At 38.7% G+C, this 23,056-nt stretch overlaps 1 protein-coding gene across 6 annotated transcripts in view; it reads right to left on the reverse strand.

Annotated features, from left to right (window-relative positions):
- The window catches only part of DOCK7 (dedicator of cytokinesis 7), a 175,265-nt gene that overhangs the window by 116,364 nt on the left and 35,845 nt on the right, over nt 1–23,056 (reverse strand). For all 6 annotated transcript variants that reach the window (XM_044430508.1, XM_044430507.1, XM_044430506.1 and 3 more), the window contains exons 6-14: nt 22,766–22,978; nt 21,571–21,656; nt 18,753–18,819; nt 16,626–16,775; nt 13,256–13,336; nt 11,431–11,596; nt 10,073–10,215; nt 7,908–8,001; nt 5,689–5,851 (exon numbers count right to left, since the gene is read on the reverse strand). In XM_044430508.1, coding sequence (XP_044286443.1) covers nt 5,689–5,851; nt 7,908–8,001; nt 10,073–10,215; nt 11,431–11,596; nt 13,256–13,336; nt 16,626–16,775; nt 18,753–18,819; nt 21,571–21,656; nt 22,766–22,978 — 1,163 coding nt within the window. The remainder of the gene's footprint in view (nt 1–5,688; nt 5,852–7,907; nt 8,002–10,072; nt 10,216–11,430; nt 11,597–13,255; nt 13,337–16,625; nt 16,776–18,752; nt 18,820–21,570; nt 21,657–22,765; nt 22,979–23,056) is intronic.

Consider the following 23,056-nt stretch of genomic DNA (forward strand, 5'->3'; position numbering starts at 1 on the left):
TGGTGTACATGCACCTCAACTCCTTCCCACCGCTTCCTTTCCCTGGAGTTCCCAGCCTCCTCCTTCCTCCCATCCTGCCCAACTGGCCCATCTCTGTAGGAGTCCTGTCAGTCCCTGCAGTATCTCTAAAACCTTGCTCCCAGAGCCCTGATCCTCCCCCCACACTTGTCCAGTGCAGACACGTTACTGGGGGGTCTGAACCACCCCCCGGCTCAGTTTAAAGTATTCCGGACGAAGCTCGCTAGAGCATTTCCAAAGGACCTTTTCCCGATCCTCGTGAGGTGTAACCTGTCCCTTGCCAGAAGTCCACTGGCAAGAAAACGAGTGCCGTGGTCAAGGAACCCGAAGCGTTCCTTCTGGCACCACACCCTAAGTCAGTCATTCACCTCAGAGGCCCTCCTGTCCCTTCCTGGCCCAAATCCCCAGACAGGTAAGGGCAAAAGGCAAAAAGCAAAAACAAAAAAATACCCAGGGTTATGTTCTATTTTACTTTAAAATAATGGGGCTACTTGCACAATTTTTGGACTGAAAATATATGAAAAATGAATGGCTGGGAAGTAAACAGAAAAGAAATTTGTCCACGTGCAGTAGTTACTCTAGATGTACAAATTTTGCCTCAATTTACTACCCAGTCATTCTGCTTGCATGTATGTCCCCCATGAAGAAGGAAAGAGGTAGGCTAGCATAAGAAAGGTGAAGTATCAATTCAATAGTTCAAATCCAAAGGAGCACATTGCTAAAAGGAAATATTGTCTAACCATGTTTTCCACTGACCCTCAGCAACTATGCATCACTTAGCATATATAAAGTCTGGCTTTATCAATTTCCATGTATATTATTTGGTCTTCTCTGCTGCTCCCTTTGACAGATGAAACCTATAATGGATTGACCAGTAAAGATATTGGACAGCCATAACAATGCACTTGTGGCAGACCAAAATTGATAATACTAATTTTAAAAACAATTTTTTAAAATGACCCCAAGTGCAATTTTGAGATTCTGGGAGGAAAAGCAGGAAAAAGGGATAGCAATTGGAGCAGGATAGTGGGAAGTGAGATGAACTGTTTAGCAAAGAACAACTGAATACCGGCTGAAGAACAGAGCAGAAAGGAGGGGAGAACAATCCAGGATCAGGTACACCACGTAGTATATTCACTGAATGGCTTGGCACATCATGTTAGCAAATGACTTGTGTCCTTTCTCTCAGTGGCAGACCTGTCTGGGAACTGGGCTTTGCTATAGGAACACAAAGAAAATCATGCCAACTGAAAGAAACATGTCACAGAAGCAAAACTTTGTCCTGCAGTATGGGCAGCAAGAAAGGATCAGCCAAGGATAACAGGTCACTATCATACCATCTGGTTTGCTCAGTTCAGCCTGTAACTTTAGAAGAATGGTGCCAATGCACGTTTGTGGCCAAAAACAAGCAACTGCTTTTCTAGGCATGGTCAGGACAGAGATCAAACCTGTTACTGGGGATCCTGGCTTTGCCTTTCCTAATCACCCCATTCAGATGAACATGTTATCATTTCTTAATGAGCCAATGTCTTTCACAGAAGTCTATTAAATAAGTAAGAAATGCAATATGAGATACAGTTTAAAGTGAGCAAAGCTTGTCCCTCTGCTAGAAATCTGAAGTCACTCATAAGAAAGAGAACAGACAAGGGCCTTTTGCTGCACTCCAACTGTAACTTTTTTACAGCAAGTTTACTTCTTCCTAGATCAGTCAAGGGCTCCCAGTAAAATAAATGGTACAAAATAAAGTTCAGGTGAGGCAGGAAATCCAATTTTCTTCCAGTGCACTCACTCTAGCTACCATAAAGTCTTCTATATAAAGAATGTCTGCCATTCACTCTTCTAGGAAAACTGGGAAGGCTGAATTCCGTTGGTCAGAGATGTGTGTGACTAAGTACAAAGTGCACAGACACACTAGGCTCTCTTGATCACCTCCTCCCCATTGTCCTATCAGCAAACATTTCTTTTGTAGTGGTAGCTGTTTCGACTTTTTTAGTGGGGCAGACTGATACTGCTTTCACATCATCAGCCTCCCATTTTTGCTTACTATTTCATATATTTCAATTATGAATAATGTAGATAATTCATTATAAAGCAACAATGTGATTTTTAATGTTTTGAATAATGCTTGGTGACAGTGTAAAAACATACAGATACGCATAGTAAAACAGTCTGCCAGATACTAACTTGAAAGAAAAATGAAGTGACTTTTTCTAAGCATCCTACACATAGAACTGAAATTGTTCAAAATAGGTGTCAAATTTTGTTTATGGCAGGAGTTATGATTCTTGTGACTCTGTCTCATTTGCATAGTTAATATGAGTATAACTCATTTTATAGTGAACCATATTAATATCAGAAGGCTTTTTTCCTCATGGCTTCCAGAAAAAAGTCAGGCTACTGGGGATTTTGAGGAAACCAAAGCCTTGCTTGATGTGGCTTTGTATCAAGTGAACAAATACAACCATCTGGAAGATACCATACACAAAAACAAATATTCAATTAAGCCAGCTTAAATCTGCATTTACGTTCATTAATGAAACAGCTTCCTACTCTGTGAAAGCTGGCAATCCCCCCAAATCCAGCTGTAAAGCACTAAGATTGGTTCAATGGGACTTGCTTACTGGGGTGAATGTAGCTAAGCTTATTTCTCAGCATCAGCAAATCGATCCACTGTTTAAATGAGTAGTTTACAACTGTTTTAATGTTATGTTTCTAATGTGTGAACATAAGAGCCCATTAAGGTTTCAATATCAATGTTTATTTCTTTGCATGATTAGCCAGATATAAACGTAACTCTAAGACAAGTAAATACTTTTCAGATGACTTCAGGAACACAGTCCTAATGTTATTTAATGTGGTTAAGGAACTGTTTTTATTATATTTTAAATTTGTCCTGTTCATTGCTCTAGAACCAACGTGGAGCAGTATATGAATATTGTAAGGAAGGAAGGAAGGAAGGAAGGAAGGAAGGAAGGAAGGACGGAAGGAAATGAAATGAATAGTTAATGTAATTGTGCTAAGATAATATTCAATAAACAATACTTTGAAGTATTGTTTGATATCTAGCTAATATTTCCTATTAAACATAATACATCAGTGTAAGCTGGGAACACAGCAAAAACTAATAGCTGCTCATGAATATTACTAGCAAAAAGAAATACAAATTACTCCCAGTTTGGGACTCTGCTATGAAAATCCTCAGCACACCACTCAACTTCCAACAGCATGCTCCTTTGAGGTATTCCATAGTCTACAGAAATGTGAGTAAGATTAGAGCAAGAGAAGATCCCACCAGAGGGGGACAGGATCCACCAAACAAAAATGTATTCATTTCCTGAACTGACATTGCACAGCATCAACATTTAAGGATTTTTATGGCCTGCTCCAAAATCGCATTACTAGTAGGACAGAATGTCTCTCTCTCTCTCTCTCTCTCTCTCTCTGTGTGTGTGTGTGTGTGTGTGTGTGCGCGCACGCATGTGAAAAACAGAGACAGAGAGAGAGATAGCAAGCAAGCGTGTGTAGGGGACAGTGAATCAATATGCTTAGAACCTCAAAATAACATCAGAGGATGCTGGGTTAAAAAGAAAAAACCAAGACTGATATTATGCAAATATCACGTTGCACATAGTGTGATAATTAATGTTACATTAACATCTGCCACGTATATTGCCATGCATCCTCTGGAATCATTTCAAATATAATCAGGGCACTGTGAAAAAAAAGTATGTTGACATCTTAAAAATCCAGTCCTGAGCCTTCTGGTGTTCACATGACCCACTGCATCACTGAGAAAACAATCTTTCATACCTTTTGAAGCTGATCCTCTACTTGGCTCAATGACATTTACTAAATAAACAAACACATTACTGCACATCATTTCTCTGTTCTTGTGATTCTCCATCTAGATATTATTACAACATTAGCAAACTGATGTTTCTAAGGTTGCTCAGGACATTTTTGTTCTTCAATAATACAAATTAATTATCTACGTTAGTGTCTGCAGCAATAGTTTTTAGATTTTTTCCCTACCTTCAATGGCCCACCACTTCTCCTAACAAACGCCAAATCTTTAGCATCCAAATTATAGAACACAGATTTGGTAACACAATGTCCTTGCTAATACTTTTACCTGCCTTGATTTATTGCTGATTCCCTGATGCTTGGCTGGCCACAATTATTATCCCTCTACCCTAATCCCTAAAAATATACATAGTTGAAAAGAGACATCCAATTACCTTCTAAACTCTTTCTGATTTGGCTTTGAAGGTGATTACATTTCTCCTTGATATACAAAAAATTTGGCCTCCCTCCCTCCCAGAAGAAGAGGCATGGTTTAAAGAGGGAAGTTTCAGCTTTTCATATCTGATTACTAAATACAGTTTTTTCAAAGATAGCTCTTACGATATTTTATCTATCTAAATAATTTGAATCCATACGTAAAACCAAATACGACAGAAATGTCAGTCTTCAGCTTAATTGAATGAGCCTATTTTTGGCCCAGTACAAAGGCTGAACATTAAGAGAACAAAATTCACAACTACAGCAGAATTACACAACTTCAATGTTAACATTGAAGAAACTGAAATTGTGAAGGATCTGGCAATACTATGGCCCAATCATCAGTTCAAATGCAACCAAGAAATTCAAAGAAGACTAAGATTTGAAAGAGCAACAAGGAGGAACTAGAAAAGACCATCAAGTACAAGGATACTTCAGAGGGGCTACTTGCAGGTAAACATGTACAAGATAGCACTTGCCACAGCCACACAAGGAGGGGATTATAAAAGGGTAAAATGGAATAGGGAGGATGACTAAAAATGGAAGAATCTTTAATTATATTTAGTCGTTAAGATGTTGATTATAATTTTAAGCACTAAATTATAGAATCAAAATATAGATCAAATATTAGAGTCCTAGGAAAAGGTTATTATAAATATGAACTGGAAACTAAGAGAGAAAATCTAATTTGTATGCTGTTTTTCTTGGTAGAAAGAAAGGTTATGAGTAAAAAAACAAACATTTTTTCCACCAGACTGTAACCATTCCGATATTAACTATGTTATAAATATGTCCTATGTTCTGAATATGGACTAAAAGCAGCTTCAATAGAACCTGAAAATGAAACCCAGAGAATATTATGATGCATTATTTTAAAGTATTGTTGCTGCTTATAAAATGTTTAAAATTATTTTGATGTGTTTCATCATTGGTTCTGTTGTACTTGTTTTTACTGCGCATGCTACCTTGAAAGCTTCAGCTACAGGACAATATATACAATGAAATAATAAATAACAATACAAACAAACAAAGGATTTGAATGTTTCCCCTTCAAAGTACTTTCAGATAAGATTTTATTTCTGCAGGCCTCCTACCCTTTTCCCCAGAATTGTACAGGGGTCCCAACCTCAAACATCTTCCACGTGTCACCTTCCTGTGTTTCTCCACTACTTTTATCTGAATGAGGGAAGATGAAATAGCAGGGCATTGTGTTTTGCATGCTGGAACTTGGAATCACCACCCTTCAATTTTCTGGTGGCTGAGCAATCAGCTAATTACTGCAAGGATCATTATCCTCACTCACCAAGCGCTGTGTAATTTGCTTCATTAATTACATCTGGATAAAGAAGGGTCACATGCACTATTTTGAAATACACCTTTTATTCTTACCTGTATGTTGTGTTTGGAACATATACATCCCTTGCAGAAAACTCCAGGATCTCTCTTGTTGGTCGAACTCTGCTATCAGGGTAAAGTTTCACTTGAAGCAGCTCTGGAGTTAGACAGTAATGTGGGTTCTCTGGGGCTGGAGAAATATCTATTTTCAACTGAGCTATGTGGAGGAAAAAGTAGTATGATCAAACTTACAAATGTCCACTTGTCTGGTTGTCAGTGATGAACAAGACTCACTGCCAGGTGACCAGGTAAGGAAGCTTAAAAAAAAAGGTTCTTTCATCCCATTTTAGCAATCACTTATTAACATCTCTTTCTATAGGTATGCAGAGATAAGTTACAGTGACATTAATGCATTCAAATGTCCTGTTTGTTTAAGGCAAACCATTTTTCTCAGTAATAAGCCCAATAGAATATAAAGTCAATGCAACTGCCAGCTTTCTTCTTTGTCTAGAATTTTACCTGATCAGGGACTCTGAGCAGTGTTGGTCAGCTGTCAACTGATGTGTCCTACTGGACAGCCACCTTTCATTTAACTCTCTGATGGCACCATTTTAAGTGACAACAAAAAATGTTTTTTGAATCTCTGAGATTGTGGAAAAACCAATTTTACCCAGGGTAAACCCACATTGTTTACCCAGTATTAGAATACTAATGGGATTCAATGTCCTGAGGAAATTAACTTCCATGAAAATTAACTTCCATGTCCACACTCATGGAAATAAAATTCATAATGGTTCAGGAAACCTTAGTCAACTTTCCCCATTGAGGAATAAGAGATAGGGAAAAGGCAATTGATTGAAGTCTGGTGTTTGCAATTAGAAATGAGTTTTTATGCTTACTTTCCTCAAGTAGAGTCAATATACTTGCATCAAGATATATATTTTTGTATACTTGAATCACAAAGGCACTTCACTATAACCTAAAACCTAAGCTATAAATGATGCAACTTCTGATGGTTAACAAGGCTCTGCATCAGCAAAGGGTAAACAAATTATGAAAACAAGTTTATGCACTTTCATTTTAGCTTTTTTAAAAATAAGGTAGCTTTAAAATTTGTGCTTTTGAAAATTACGTATTCTAAAAGAACATTTGCTAGTGTATTTATTGGGGCTTGGTTTATCCTGCCTTTTGATGCCTTGAAACTCTTGGGCATGCGACCACTGTATTTTATAAGGGTGGGCAAGTTAAAGCCTTCCAGATGTTTTGGCCTATAATTCCTGTCAGCCCTAGGCAGCAAAGCCAGTGATAGAAACCAAAACATGTGGAAGGCTACAAGTTGCCCATCCCTGCCCTAGAGGCTTGCCTTTTAGGAAGCTGGTAGAATTCCAAAGTCTAAGGAAGCAGATAATCTCCGTTTTGAAAGCTTATCACTCCTCAAGGCTAGATGCCAAGACTAAAAGGGTAAGAAAAATAACTTCCCTAGGTCAACATCCTGTTTGTACAAGACCAACTGGTAAATAAGCTTATGAGCCAATCATTGCTGGGACTTATTTCAAAGATTAAGAATGTTTCAAGAGAACTACAGGGAACATAGATATTAGTAATTCCTATCCAGATAACACCACGCAATTTCAGAAATGCCAACTGAAGTGTTCTTTCTTGCTTAAAGAAAAGAATAGTTGGTACTAATAGTTGCTGTGAGCCATCCAGAGATGCAGAGTGATGGACAGTCTAGAAATATCCCAAATAAATAAACAAAATAAATACTATGAAGGCTTCACAAGGCCCATCTGACCCACACCTTTGGGAGAGAAATCTGAATCCTTTAGGTCCAAAAAACAGTGTGTGAAGCAATAAAGTTCCCCAAATTCATCTGCCTTTCTAGGATCTTTCGTACCCCTGATGTCTCAATCTTCTGATTGCCTAGGACTCCTACGAGTCCTTGTATATAAACACCTTAATTCAGCTCAACTTTTCTACCGCTACAATTCATAAACTGCTACTTCTTCTGCCTTTTACTCCTGTTACTTGTTCCCTCTTTGCTGTTCTACCACTTCACTGGTATCAGGCCTAGTTTACATCAAATCTTCCAAAATAATCCTTTCATTCTGATAAAACATGTGAGATGAACAACCAACCTAGCAGCCAATCTCAGGCCTATACGGAAGTGGACAAGGTGTCAACAACTACTGACCTAGAAAAGATTTCAGGTTTTGTTTTTTGTTTTTGTTTTGGTTTTTTTGTTTTGTTTTTGGCAAGATCACTGAAAATACCTGTGATGGATCTAAGCCTCCGTAAAACAGAAGATGGCCTTCTCATATCAGCAAGAAACTTGTACAAGTCTTCATCACTCAGACGATCGCCTTCCTGGTATGAATCAAAAATAAAAGCAACCAACAATTTCCAACTGTGTTTTGGGAGGTGGGAGAAGCTCTCCTTTTTCTTATCACCCATCTTTATATTCCAAGTTTTTGAAGAACTGCCCTCATTATTAAAAAAAAAAAGCATTTACATGTTATGATTGAGATGAACTCACTCTTTCAGTTATGCTATATTCATAGTAAGAGTATGAATTCTTGGATTTGATGATCTCTGGGGTACCTTCCAACCCTATGATTTACCAGAAGTTTGTAAGTGGAAGAGCCATGCAGCCTTTTTAAAATGTGTGATACTCCTTTTGGCATACATGTCAATCTGACAACCTTAATGAAAAATAATAAAGGATCAGTATTTTCAGGGAGTTAGGTGGATTTATCTAGTTCTTTTCTTCTTCCCCAAAATAAGACTGCATCACACTACTTGAAAAATTCCAGTTTCTATTCTGTTCAAGTGATTACTTTTACAGCTATTTTCTAGTAATGAAAAAATAATTCATGGTTCTTGTTTAGGTTCATTCATGACTGAACCTAAAAATATACATGATTAAACTGGATTTTCAATATGCTATACAATTTAAACATATTGGGAATTATAATTTTAGGTCAAATGTAGTGTCTTTAGCAGCTGGCGAGCTAACAGCAAAAATAGTCTTAATAAATTTTTACATTATTTAACAATTGCCAAAATAACCTCTCTTTTAAAATAGCCTACTGATTAGTAATCTCAGGTTCACAGCTAATACAGAAGGTTTTTGAAACTCTTTTGAATTTCATCTAAAGAAAACACAATTTTCTGTTGAAAATACGCATGTTCAAATTCTTCCATGCTTCTTATGGGTATTCATTTGTGAAGTCCTTCTTTTCAAAAACTCTTGATCTGCCTTCTTGTGAAAACCAAGGAGAAGTGAAATATCAGTTGAGATGTTTCATGTCTATAGGCCAAGATATTTACTTGGTTGTGAACGTGGCAGTCATTACAGTCACAGTGGTTGCTTATTAATGACCCCAATGAACCACCCTCACCAGGTTTGCACATGGCTAGAAGCTGTGCTGCACCCCCACCATGGCCCAGATATGGTGACTACCACTGCAACAAGGAGTCCTACAGGGAAATTGCCCCTTAGTGCTTCTTGCTGCATGCATAACAAGCCAAATCCTGCATAATATCTACAAAGATTACTACAACTCACATCTCCGAATGACTCCTAGTTCTTGGATTTGCCTGCATCCCGTATGTTCAAAGTATGTCGAAACTCACACCTTGAGGTACAAACCATGTACCTGTGTAATGTTCCTAAACCTTAACTTACTCGAAAGTGAGGTCTCTAGACATGAACTTCTGTTCTGCTCCACACCTATTCTCCCACTCAGATCTAATGCCAAACAGCTACTGTGTGTTTCTACTGTGTATTGATTCTCCTACATTAGCCTCAGCCTAAAGACTCTTGATTCTCCTTTCCAAACTTGTTATTGCTATGACTATATTTGTATCCTGCCTTTCTACCATGCAGCTCAAGGAAACTCTCTTTCCCTTCCATTATTTATAAAATTCTCTGAAGTAGTTTATGCTTAGACAGTGACTGGGGCAATGTTACCCAGCAAACACATACTAGTGAAAATTTGAACCCAGCTTTTTCCAGATCTAGTTTAACACTACAATAAAAATCTAACTACACAGCACACCGGCTCCCCTGTATAATCCTATGAAGTACAGTAACAGTTACATTGGTCTCATTCTTTAACCTTACCTTGGATGATTTATGTTAGCCCAGCAAATGGTGGAACCAGCAAATGGTTCCACCTCACATTCTGTATTTTGGCAGCACGATAAGAAATGGATGGACCAGAATGGCAAAATGGAAGAACAAAGCTGACCCACATTTATGTATCAATGCAGACAATGATTAAGCTCTAGACTGGTCTAATGGAGCTCTGCTTGGCCGAGATTATTTGTTCAAGTCATGAACATTCACCTTCTAGAAGTCCAGGTGACTCCATTAAGCATGAACTAAAATCGTGACTGTAACACAATGCCAGCATGAGTGTAAACCACTGAATACCTGTTTAAAGAAGTTTGTCACTGTGAGAGTAGCTGGTCTAAAATTAGTCAGGTTGCAGGCCTCATCCCCACTAGTGACCCTTTCCAAAGAACGCCTGCCAACAATGCTAGAATTCCTTCTTTCTGACCAAGATCCTTTGCGTTCTTTAAAAAAAAGAAAACAGGGAAAATAAAAACAAAAGGCAAATAATCAACATTTATTTTAAGACTAGTCTGAAATCACAGGAAAAGCAAGATAGAATAAAGTGGCTATGCCAAGACAATCGTACTCCTGAGGCATTAGAAAATCATGAAGCACGGCCAAATTTCTCTGCTCCTCTCACAGCAACCGCACCCCAGTGCCTTGAGCCTATTATAAAAGTCTTTATCAAGTGGAAATTTATGCTTTTCTCCAGCCACAAAAAATGATAAAGTTGACAGCTTTGGGGTGGGGGACATGCTGAATAGCAGTTTTAGATGAGCTGTGCAGTCCACAGTGATTAATCCAGCTCTTTGGAAAATCAGCCTCAAACATACTAACATACTTAGCAGCCTGGTTTTGTAAAGCATAACAGATGGTTTGTGAGTAAAATCCTTGAAAAATAAACCTCTTTGTTATTACAGGCATGTCCTTTTCATTTCACTCATATTACAAGGAGTCAACAAAGGAAAGAATAGGCAAAACAAGCTGCTATATATTGTGCAACAGCCCCAATCCAAAAGAACGTAAGAACAACTTTATAGGGTTAAAGGATAGTAATCCATCTAAACTTAACGAAGGGGATTCTAGATGGTACAGAAGGAAATAACAAGATGGCTTGAAAGGTAAAGCACAAAAGGCACAAACAACCCCCCACAAAAAATCAGTGGTAGAAAAGGGGTCCATTTCAAAAATGCTCACAACTTGAAGGACAAATATGGGGAACTGCACACAAAAAGGCTCTCATATATGAGATGGCAAAGGAAGAAAATCTTGCAATCTGATATAGATACAAGTTGAAACAAGTTTTGGGGGCAATTTGGAGCACTTCAATGATCTTGTGTTTTTCAAATTTGCACATCATTAGACTGTACCACCCCGAAATGAACAAAGGAAGTGTAGGCTCATTTGAAAGTGCCTGACATGAGGAAGGCTAAGATGCTAGGGAACTACAGAAAGCTTTCCATGTTTCAGAAGATTTTGACAAAGAAGCACTATACAGTTTACCCACATGTCCCACACTTCACATTTCTGAACAACCTAAGGATCAAACTATAAATGATGTTATTCATGGTCTTAGAGGAACATGTCTGACTTGGTTACTTTTAAAAAGCATTAACAATACCATATGCAGTTTTGGCTTCAAGATTAAGTTGCACTCAACATATTTGGACACTTACCTCCAGTGGCAATTTCCATTTCTGCAGAGTCTCTCTCCAAGCTTCCAGCACTGCTGACTATATTCATTAAATGAATGGCTGTCCAGGCAAAAGGCATACGATACCTGCCAAGTCTTTGGCAAAATTGTTCTGACTGGCTTTTCAGCTTTTCCAGTTTTTCCTTATTCTGCAAAAGAAAAAACCTCAAGCTCATAAAATGCAAACAGTTTTGAAACATCAATGCTGCCTTCTAGTATTAACGACATTTCAATTGCGGTTTTCCACAGAATGATATTGTTCAACTATGTATAACAAAAATATAAGAAAACTGTAAGTGTTTTAAGGATGTTCACCAGCTAAAACTCATCAGTAATAAAGGTTATCATCATCATCATCCCTGGTAGGCAGCTAGAGAAAGGGGAGAAAACTCAGCTATAATTTGCTAAAGTGTTTGATCTGTTCTTACCCTAATTAAAGACCTTTTCTACTATTCTGCTGAATAATGTAATAAAGTCTTAACCCCCACCCCCCACCCCCACTTAAAATGGCTTAAATATGTCTGCTTGTACAAAAGGCCCTGCCTGTGGGTGAAAGTGACAATCACAGAATCTGCAATTGAGGCAGTAATAGAACTCAAGGGAATTCCTGAACTATCTTGCTAAATAATTACAAGCGGCATTTAGCTACAGGGAAATAATTTGCTGCTGCCAAACAAATGGAGGCTGCTGCAGGGTAAAAAGCAAAGCAGGTTCAGATATTACTGTTATTTATTTAGCATTCTTTACAATCTTCTGCTAAAAGCTCAGAAAAAAATGACAATGTATCTAAATGTATCCTCACAACAACTATACAGAGGAAAGACAAGGAACATTTTTAAAAACAATAATCCATGGTTTATTCAACAAGAATGGCAACTGTTCCTACATCAATTCTTCTCCCTTGTCTTGTATGCCACCCTTGAAAATGGTTTGTTAAGCCAGTTTCTCATTATATTCAAACTGAAAAGATGGGGCTCAATCTTGAACTAAATATATGAAACTGAAGTTGATATAATAAGGAAAACTAATTTAGAAGTTTTACAGCTTCAGTGTTCAAGAGAAGGCAGTGGAAATTCACAACAGTTATTCCCTAATAAACAATGATTTATTAGACCAAGGTCATTATATTTTAACTTGCACATTATCTCAGTTCACATGGTTTGACATACATCACATGGCTTGAAACTACATGACTAAACCTTGGGATAAAAGAATTTCACACTATAGTTTGACTGTAATGTACAATTCTGCTCTGGAGGGCAAACACAAACCATAGGCTGAAAATGTAACACATGGTTTACTATGTAGCATCAAGCACAGGGAGGCATGAATCAAATAAGGGAAGGAAGTATACAACCCAAAGACCTGATCACACCTCAGCACACATGGTTTGACATCATGCCCAATGTCTTACCCAAGGCCAGACAACAGGTGGTGTATATATGGGATTATATCCAATCCTATATATGGTTATTATGTTGCTGGAAGTGTATGCCAGTGGAATAGTAAGACCATTTTTGGTGATTTTTCCTTTTCCCCTTGCATCCTCCATCACTCCAGATCTGCTCTGAAAAGATGGAAAACCCATGGGACAGGTGCAGAGAAGAGGGGGGATTCTTAGAAACTGCCATATGCCCAAATCCACATGTAGTTGCTTTCAATCAGTGGAATGAGCATCACTGGATGCAGGCCATGAAATGGACCTCCCGCCAGACTCAATACTCTCTTCACTGCACCAAACTGGCAAATGAACACAACTCTGTAAAAAGGACACCTGGCATTTAATTTAAAAAATGCAAATGGCTTACCTTTGCAGCATCTGCTTCTTTTAAAATCATATATGGCTCTGCACACTCCCCAATATCTCCTTGCTGTAATACCTTTTCCAACTACAGAGATGGGATGGAAACAAAGAAGCAAGCGTGATGCTGGAGGCACAAACAACATATTAACAACTGAACTAATACACACACATGTGAAGTTTAAATTCCACATCTTCCTCTTGTGGACAGCCATATAAACTGGAGACATAAAAGAGAAAGAGTGGTTTTGGTCAAGTGTGTACAAGGCACAGAAAACATTCATAATACTAGAAGCTGGGGTCATCCCATGAAGTTGAATGGTAGGCGATTCAGTACAAATAAAAGGATGATTTTTTTTTTTTTTTTACACAGAGTGCAGTAAAAATAGAAAAAGTGATATTTGATTTCACAAGATGGAGTGATGACCACCAACTTGATGACTTTAAAAGGCAATTAGACACATTCATGGAGAAAAAGTAATAAAAAACTATTAGCCTTGATGGCTATATACTGCCAGTACTGGAGGTTGTATTCCTCTTTGTACCAGTCGCTGAACACATTTGCGAAGATGCTGTTGCACTCACTTCCTATTTGCAGGTTTCCCCCAGGCAGCTGGCACACTACTATATGAAATGAATGCTGGAGCAGACAGAAAGGGTCCTGCTGCATCAGACCTACTGATGATCCTTCAAGTAACTTTGGTTGCATACCATTAAACATTTGGGGTAAGATGAACAAAAATAAATCCTCGAGAAGGCTTTTCTGTAGTTGTCTTTCTTTGAGAGGAAAATTTTAAAACATGGAGATAGAGGCTTTGAGATGATGGCTTGTTTCTTATCTTTTGGCATTTGCACTTCCCAAGATTTGTTTGCACAATCCAGTTTGTCAGCTAAAAGTAATGCGACACTCATTAAGAATGAGATTGCCTTTCAACAGACATGAGTCAAAATAGCATTCTTACAAGATGGGCAGGGCACAAAAAAACCAAGGAACTGATATAAAAGGGAGAAGGGGAATTCTCATCCCACTCTGCAAACAGTTCAATATCTCACAGTGGATGAAGAAACTAAACATGCTGAAGGAGGAAGGAGAAAAACACACATGTTCCTACAACCAAATACATCCAGTCACCTCAACCCAGCAAGGTGATGTGGCCAAGGAAATAGGATTTTGCCTGTATACTTTTTGCTAGATATGAAAATATACAGGCAAAGTAACTCCCCTGCACATATTCTCCAAATATCAAACAAATGGTCAGCAGGCTCAGCTGCAGTTAACACTGATTATCTCTAAGAAGGGTAGGGACTGAGTTCTGCCCAAGCTGTCTCCATCTATCCATAGGGACAGTTCCTTCCTACCCTCATGCATTAAAAGCACAGATAGTACTGCCAAGTCTAACAGCACCAACAATCTATTGAGCAAGAATGCAGCACTAGATCAGTGTTACTACAGTCAGGTTTTAGAAGTCAAAACATCTACAACAAAAATTCTCATGCTATCCAGTATCTCATTTGGTTCCAGATTATACTAAAAACAGGTTTAAGGCAACATAACTCAGGAAAAGAGGTGAATGCAGAATTTACGTAAGTGGCAACCCCCATCTGTGACATACTACAAGCTATTTTTTCTGGCTATTTACCTTGTTCATGTCCTTTTCCTTCTCACAGAGTACAATCTAACTACCATTTTCAAGAAATGGCTGCAAGATAGGCTCATCTCATTGGGTTTACAAGCATTAATGTGCAAACACAAGCCCTTTTAGTGAAAAGATGTGGTTTCAGCTGCATGGTGTTAATCTTTTTTCTCTTTCACCTTGTAAAAATCAACTACTGTGAATACATGTAGATTCTGGCTTCAGGAACTATGCAATGAGACGTGTGCAAAATTTGAGAACAGAATATCCTCCTAATGCTGCTGTCAATGAGCCTTCCCTCTTGCCTGGGCAATTTGGGACAATGTAATGTGAATCTCAATCTTAACAGATTTCCCAAGGCATCAGGAAGCTCTTTCACAAGAACTCAGTTTACAAAGTGATGTCCCAGGCTAGGGTATTGCCTTCCTGTCATAACTGTCTTCAAGAGTTCAGTGCCAAGGCTAAGCAAGAAAGAAAGAAAGCCTTGTCAACCGGACAGCAATTTTTTTGGACAGAGATTAAATGTTTTTAAGGATTTCTAACATTTGCCTACCGTACTGGTATACTATAATGGGAATATATTATTTGTTGTTCAGTTCTAATTAGCCAAACTATTTTGTTTCTTTTATTTGAATCAGTTTATAGTTTTGCATATGGTGCATCCTCACAGAAAGGGGAATCAAGGTCTGAAACTTGCCCATTCTTAGGATAGTTTGGGCAGGTAGGTTTTTGTGTAATCTCAACTATGGAAGAGGATAGGGTTACAAAACAATAACTAAAATATTATTAATAGGGTCATCACATATTCCAATGACTTTTAAAATAAACTCCCAACATTGCATTCTGTCTAATAGCACTCAGATCTCCTTACCAAAGGTGACTGACTCTCTACAACTTCTCAGAGTTACTTGGATTTGCCAAACCCCCTCTCTCATTACAAGCTATTAGTTACATATTTTAAATATATTATATACTGAAGCTCTCATTCTCTCTTTTTATTAATCATTAATTTTATTTGTGCAGTGTTTGTTTTTTAAATGCTTACTCATACTGAATGTCAATCCACTGAAACCGAAGGAACTTTATTAACTAAAGTCCCATGATTCCAGCAAGTCCTAGTCTAACTACAACTAAATCTGGACCTAACTCCATGTATTTAAAATATTGTGTTAGTGGGTCATATTGACGTGCTGCAGAAATGAATTGCATGGGCTGATAACACACTGTGTTACAACACTGGGCTTTGGTGTACAAGCCTTAGAGGCAAGTAACATATTGTACTAATGCTTAGTGCATTACTGAGCTTGACAGCCTTTGCCCCAATTTGGATCAGGATGAGAACACTCCCAGAGCAGCTGATTCAACGACCATTTTTTCCTGAAATGCATTGCCATCAGTGGAAGACTGCACAGTTGCACTATAATAAACTATTACAGTGCACTTACAGCCCATCTATTTGTCTCCTGTGAAGAAACCAAGGTGGCTTACATAGCTCCATTTTATCCTTACAAAAACCTTGCGAGGTGGTTTAGGCTGAGAGTGAGTAACTGGCCCAAAAACACCTGGTAAGTTTCATGGCTGAATGGGGACTAGAATCCAGAACTCCCAGGTTCCCAGTCCAACACTCCATCCATGATACCACATTGGACTCAGTTACTGCATGATTAGTATACTGTATGGTTTGGCCACTATCAGTATTTTCTTCCTCTATAATACTAAAAACACGAGAAAGCAATATCTTACCTTTATTACCAGAAAGACATCTTGAGAGGGGTATGTTATAGAAAAGATGGCTGAGCGGGCCAGCGTAGTTATGGCAGCAGGTGGGACATGAGGACGTAACATGTTTTTCATTTGTTCCGAATTTAAATCAAAATAGAAATTCTCTGAAATCTAAAAGAAAGTACCAGCTAGTTGTAGATTTTTTTAATTTTTTGTAAAGCCACTGAGATCTTCACTAAATACAACATTTAAAAACATTAGAGCAGTTCATGATGCATGCTAAATAAGGTAACTGTTTATAGCAGACAAAAACCAAGGAGGCTGAGATGTCAATAAGATGAAATACTTTTTATATTGCACACATCAGACCATATATATGTGAGTGTAAAAATTTCTTGTATCAATTTAAAATCAAACCACGAAATATAAAATATTAAGAGTATAATTTTCCAAATAAGCCATATTAGCACAAACACTACAACTATTTGGTTATTTTTAGTTACTGGGAAATAACTGTGAAAGTTCAAAGTGACCTAGCCAGCACTGCATCCAATTGTTTTCATTTACAGGCTATTGCAGATATTTGTACCCAATCCACGAGACCAGTGGATAATCAAATATAGTGGTTCCTGGATATACCATTCTTGCATGTGCAGAAACTGCACTGAATTGGAAATAGGATGCTCTGGACCAAGCTGACAGCTTGGAAAATAAAATATTTTGTGGGATACTATCATTTTTCCATCTGGTTGCACGGATAGCATTTTTACAGATGGTTGCTGACACTGTGCCAAAATATAGTTTGCAAGCCTGCTAGAATGCTACAATTGTTGTAGCAGTTTCCCTGCATGCAAATCTACCTATGCACATTGTATGCTCAAATAAATGTCACAGGAGACAAGAGAACATGAATGAAGTAACACGGCAGTCTATTTCAAAACACTGTAATCCATTTTTATTTAGCCACACAAAACTGAGGAATCTGAATAAAGCAATACCCAAATCAGTTACAAATGTTAAACATACTGGAGAGATGGAATAAATTTTTAAAAAAGGCAGAGCAGGGATTGCAATCCTGAGACTTATACAATTTGGTCTTTTCCCATATTTTCTAAACATCCATCTGCTGGCAGCAGCTCCAAGCATGGCCAGCCCAGTAAACCGTTTAAAACACTTATCTGAGTTCAAAATGTTTAAAAATGTTTTACTGGGCTGGCCGTGCCAGAAGTAGCTGCTGACAGATGGATGTTAACCCTCTTTTTAAATAAATTCTTAGTCTCAGGATCAAAAAATGGCTGTAAAACTGATATACTCAAACATCATGTACAGCCAAAGGGTCTGTATTTCCACTCGTCACCCTCACCATGGTGTTTTGTAATCCTCTGTCAGTGGCTACACAAAATCTTTCTTTCCCTAACCTATGTATCATGTATTCCTGAAAAACGATCTTTGAGAACAGACTATTGTTTTTATCTCCCTCTTCTCTAGATGTCAATAGAATGTAATTTGCAACTGAACAGAGATAGATTACAATTAGTAGAAACCGGTCACAGAAGATTTTAACTGAGGCATAATCCTTAAAGGATAAAGATGCTGATGAGTGAGAGCCAATTGCCTTGAGAACTGGTGGTCCCTCTCTTTTGGATGCCTTTCCCCTGATCAGTTGACAGGTAATGTTAGACAGAGGATTGACCTGGATTCCTTGGGAGCTGTTATGGTCAAGAATACCTTTTTCAGCCTTGACTGGTACACTAGCTATGGTTGATCTTTGATAACAGCTTGTGACACAAGCTGACAATCTCTTGACAGGGATAGACAACCTATAACCTTCCAGATGTTGTACTCCAGTAACCCATCAATCCCAGTCAACAAGGTCAAGGGGACAGAATGACAGGGGTGTGACAACATCTGGAGGGCCACAGGCTTACCACCACTGATCTTGACTGATCTAGTGTATGTTTTAATGTACATATTGTTTTACCATCTATTCAGCTTTTGTCAATTGTCTAACTGAACTATGATGACAAAAAACTAAACACAGTATTCCAGTGGAATCTTACAAGTTCTAAGCACTATGATCTCCCTGTGCCTTACTGCAGACTATTCACGGCCCATGGCAAAAAGTAAGCATAAAGTAAAATCACTCACCTTTTTCTTTTCTTTAACATCATACAGTGCCAAGCTTGCAAAAATTGGCTCTATTTCAATTTCAAATCTGCAAAGCAAGGAAAAGACTGATTTTGTTTATTTATGAATCAGGAAGCATTAACATGATTAAACAATAGCAAGGTTATTTCACAGCTCCTATGGACTGCATGAAGAAGTATGACTCTCTGCTGGCAGTTACCACAACTATGTCGTTGGATGATTTTTCTCTGTTTTGTACTATAAGTGTTGTACTACAACTCATTGTTGTATTTTATATTGTCTTATTTAATATTGACTATTTCAAGAAAAGGGGAACAGAAAACTTGGAAATAACAACACATGAGCCTTAGGGTTCCCAAAATCACCACAGATGGTTTTAAACTACTGTAGTCTTGTCATTTATCCTCCTAGTCACCTAATGTAATTCAGAGTCCTTCTTGAAATAGCACCACAAGCTACATGTGAACCCTGTATGTTGAAGACAAACATTACTTCTTCAGATCCAATATGAAGAGAGTTTTGTAAAAACAATTTAATTCCTTCTACACAGCTGTTCACTGCAGGCAAAATCTTCTAGTATTGCATCTGGGTATAGGGTCTTACAATAAAAGAAAAGGCCACAGAATCATCTGGATTAGTGTCAGGATGTAAAGCAGTTTCCCTCAAGGAGACAAGCTCCACATATATCTCAGTTATGAGAGTCACTCCAGTCTAACTGAAGGTTCCTAACAAGAAGGGTTGACCTAACTGAGGACACAAAGATGAATACAGCCATGTGGAAAATCAGTTTTGTGTTTTATTTCTCTAAGGGAATACCAGTAAAATTTTACCTCATGTTATTAGAGAAGAGTTATAGGCAATGAACCAACTGCAGGTAACCCTACATTCAGGAGCTCCACTTCATTAAACTTGTTTAACAGGTTTCTCTGTTCCCCAGTGAAAGCTTTGCTAACTTCCTCAAGTCTCAAATCTTAAAGAGACAGCCAGGCTTTTCCAGCTTAAGATTTGACTTTGTCAGTTGTCTGCTTGCTGTTGCAGAGCAGCTTTCTCCAACTCAGTGGCCTTCAATTTTGTATAGCTACAACTCATGGGAAATGCAGTCCAGCACATCCAGAGGGCACTAAGTTGGAGAAGGCTGATGCAAAGGTTGTATTTGCTTGTTGTAAAACCAATTTTCCTTTGCGCAGGGGGCAAAATAGAGTTGCTGGGGGCAGCAGGGAGGGGGAAATCATCCTTCTAAGTGGAAATAAAGCACATTCATTTGCTTTCTATTATACACAACTTCTAGGAATGACAGCTTGCTGTACTGTGGCTTTGCTGACTGAGACCAATGGTCTATCAAGCCCAGCATTCTGTTCAACCATTGGTCAACCAGCTGCCTGCAAGAAGCTCACAATAGAACATAAATGCAAATGTGCACACCTAGCTGTTTCCCAATAAGACTGCCTCTGTTGTTGAATATAATATACGTATAGCCATCAAGACTAGTAACCACTGACAGCCTTAACCTCCTTGAATGGCCGAGAGAGCTTTATTTCTTCAAAAGGAAAAGCTGGCTTTCTGCAGAGCTGGTATTCCACTGGATCATCTAGAATTACTAGTTTCTGAGCACACGACCTGTCCAAGTTGCTCTACACAAGAAACATAGAAGCAGAATGAGTCAGAAGGGGCGCCTCAGGCAAATTTAGTCTGACCCCCAGCTCCAGCCAGCTCCACTCACAACATGCCTATCATGTGCATATCCAGCCTATCCTCGAACACCCTCTCCCATGGGGCCTCAGCCACCTCCCATGGAAGCCCATTCCATACCCTCTGGGGTCCTAAGTGTCAGGAAGCACTTCCTAGCATCCAAATTGAACCTTGGCTCCCTGATCTGATCCAGCAGACAAGCCCTGCTGGATCAGATGAAAGGTCTATCTACCCCAAGGCCTATCTGTTCTCCACCAAACAGTGTTCAGAGCAGCTGGATATTAGATGCAGTTGAAAGATTTCTCCTCCTAATCCACAGTAAAGCCATCTAAGCTAGTTAATATTACTACATCCTGCGGCAGAAAATTCCATATATTAACTACATTCCCTGTGTGGAATGTTTTATCTATCTGGAATCTCAAGTCAAATAGGTTTATTGACGAGCTCTGAGTTCAAGGACCATGAGAGATTTCTACTTTTCACCACACCATGCATAATTTTATAAACTTCTATCATATGGTCCCTTTGTTGCTTACTCACCTGCCTCATAAACTAACATGACTAGTCTTACAATCTTTGGTCCAGTGCCCCCACCATTTGGATAGCCCTTTTATGCACAAAAGCCACTGGCACTGAGGTGCACATCAATAGTTGGCAGTCAGACAGGCTACTATAAACCTCTTGATATAGGATAAATCAGACTGTTCATTCTCTTTGGCTGCTATTACTATTTGACAGAGTGAGAGAGATCAATCAAGCTCTTCTCCCACAGAAATGTTAAGGCTTAAAGTTGGAGCAGTAGACTGCTCCACTCAATGACCTACTGTTGCTTCCAATCAATATTTGTACAAGACTTGAAAAAGTTCATGCACACAAGACCTAGCAGCCTGAAGTGTTCTGCTATTTGATCTATGCCTTTAATCCGTACAAAGCCACATCTTTACCAATGCAAACCTATACAAGTCTACTCAGATGTAAGTCCCATTGGTTCAATAGGGCCTTACTCCCAGGTAAATTCATATAGGCTTGCAGCCTAAGTAACAAGATACATGTGGATTTGAATATGTGGATAGGTAAAGACAAGTAGGATCTGGCATTGTGCAAATTTCTCAGTTAAATCAATACTTACTTTAAAGACAAACACTTCACAAGAAGCCTCTGACCAAAGTGTTCCTTGGGGATTTCAGGAATGCCAAGCCTTTCGATTGGCTCCTCCTGGAATTGGCAACAAACCCAGCTGCTCAGTAATGTATGCACTACTTCCACAAACAAGCATATTATTAAATAGCTGAAGGTAAAATAGATTTTGCCCCACCCACCCCACCTTTTAAAACATGCATACATTTATCTTAACTGCAGTAGCATGCGCTGTAACTATAAACAACAGTGAAAGGATTTAAGATAGCAGCATAACAACAGATTGGAATTCCGTAAAGAAAATGTCTTGGAAGACAATGCTCAAAGCTCCACATCTGTGCTTTTATCATGCACTAATTCAGAAAACTTTAACAGCTGGCTGATAGAAGCAATAACAGACAGATAATGTTGTGCTTCATATCTTTAAATATATTTGGTTAAACAGACTTTCCCCCACACCAGGCACTGGAAACTTGCAGCCCTTCTGTTGTTTTGGCCTATGACTCTCATTATTTTTCAGCATTGGTTATGAGAGCTAAAGCTGATGTTCCCATGTGCAGGTCACCATTTGAAGTGCCACAAATTGTACTTGCTCTACATTTTCACTTGCAGCCAAAAGATCCCAACGGCCTAAAACCAATACTGTGGCAAACACACAAAATATCATGGAATGTGGTAGAATCTGATCAGTCAATCAAGTAGCTTCAGGTTTCAAGCCAAGCCCCCGTAGCTGCAGAGAAGTGCACGAGAACATGTCGGCAGGCCCAGTAAAATCCTATGCATCTCTACACTAATATACACCCTGCTGAGTTAAACAGTGCTTATTTTCAAGTAAGGAGATATAGGAATGCTGCCTTATGTGCAATCCTATGCATGTTTAGCCATAAAAAGTCATAAAGCTCCCAGGATACTGGCTAGGGAATGCTGGGTTTTTTCTTTAAAAAATGCATAAAATTGTGTCCTGAAAGACTCAGAAGCCAAGGAAGGTTGTAGTAGATCTTCCTTCCCTCTTTCTACTTTCTTTTTTTTGCTTTCTGAAATACAAAGTTTCCTAATATTCCCAATATAACAGTGAAGCACCAACCAGATTTCTCTAAAAGAAGCATATTTAAAGAAGAAATGGTGCCTGTGTCATGGCACTCAGGAAGAGGGTAGGCATGTGCAAGCCTCAAACATCCTGACAGTACCTCCTCCGGGGCTGGATGCAAAGCAAAAAGCTCCTTGTGCCGGTTGGACTTTCTCTGATCCTCATTTTGATGGTCAATTTCTTCATTTGGAGTTCGATCCAGGAGGTTTGGAAGCAAAGCATCTGGGAGGGAGTTTTTTAGGTCAAAAATACTGCAAGCCCAGCTCCCCCGCGGTGTATCATCTATTGACATAGACCGTCTTTTAAGGTCATCCTGGGGTTGAAGAAATTAAAAGCAGTTTGCAATATGATCAGATGAAACATCTGTGACATACTTTTTTGCCAATATGGA

Source organism: Varanus komodoensis, unplaced genomic scaffold (genome assembly GCF_004798865.1).
Source record: "Varanus komodoensis strain SLA01 unplaced genomic scaffold, ASM479886v1 scaffold20_1, whole genome shotgun sequence".
NCBI lineage: Eukaryota > Metazoa > Chordata > Lepidosauria > Squamata > Varanidae > Varanus > Varanus komodoensis.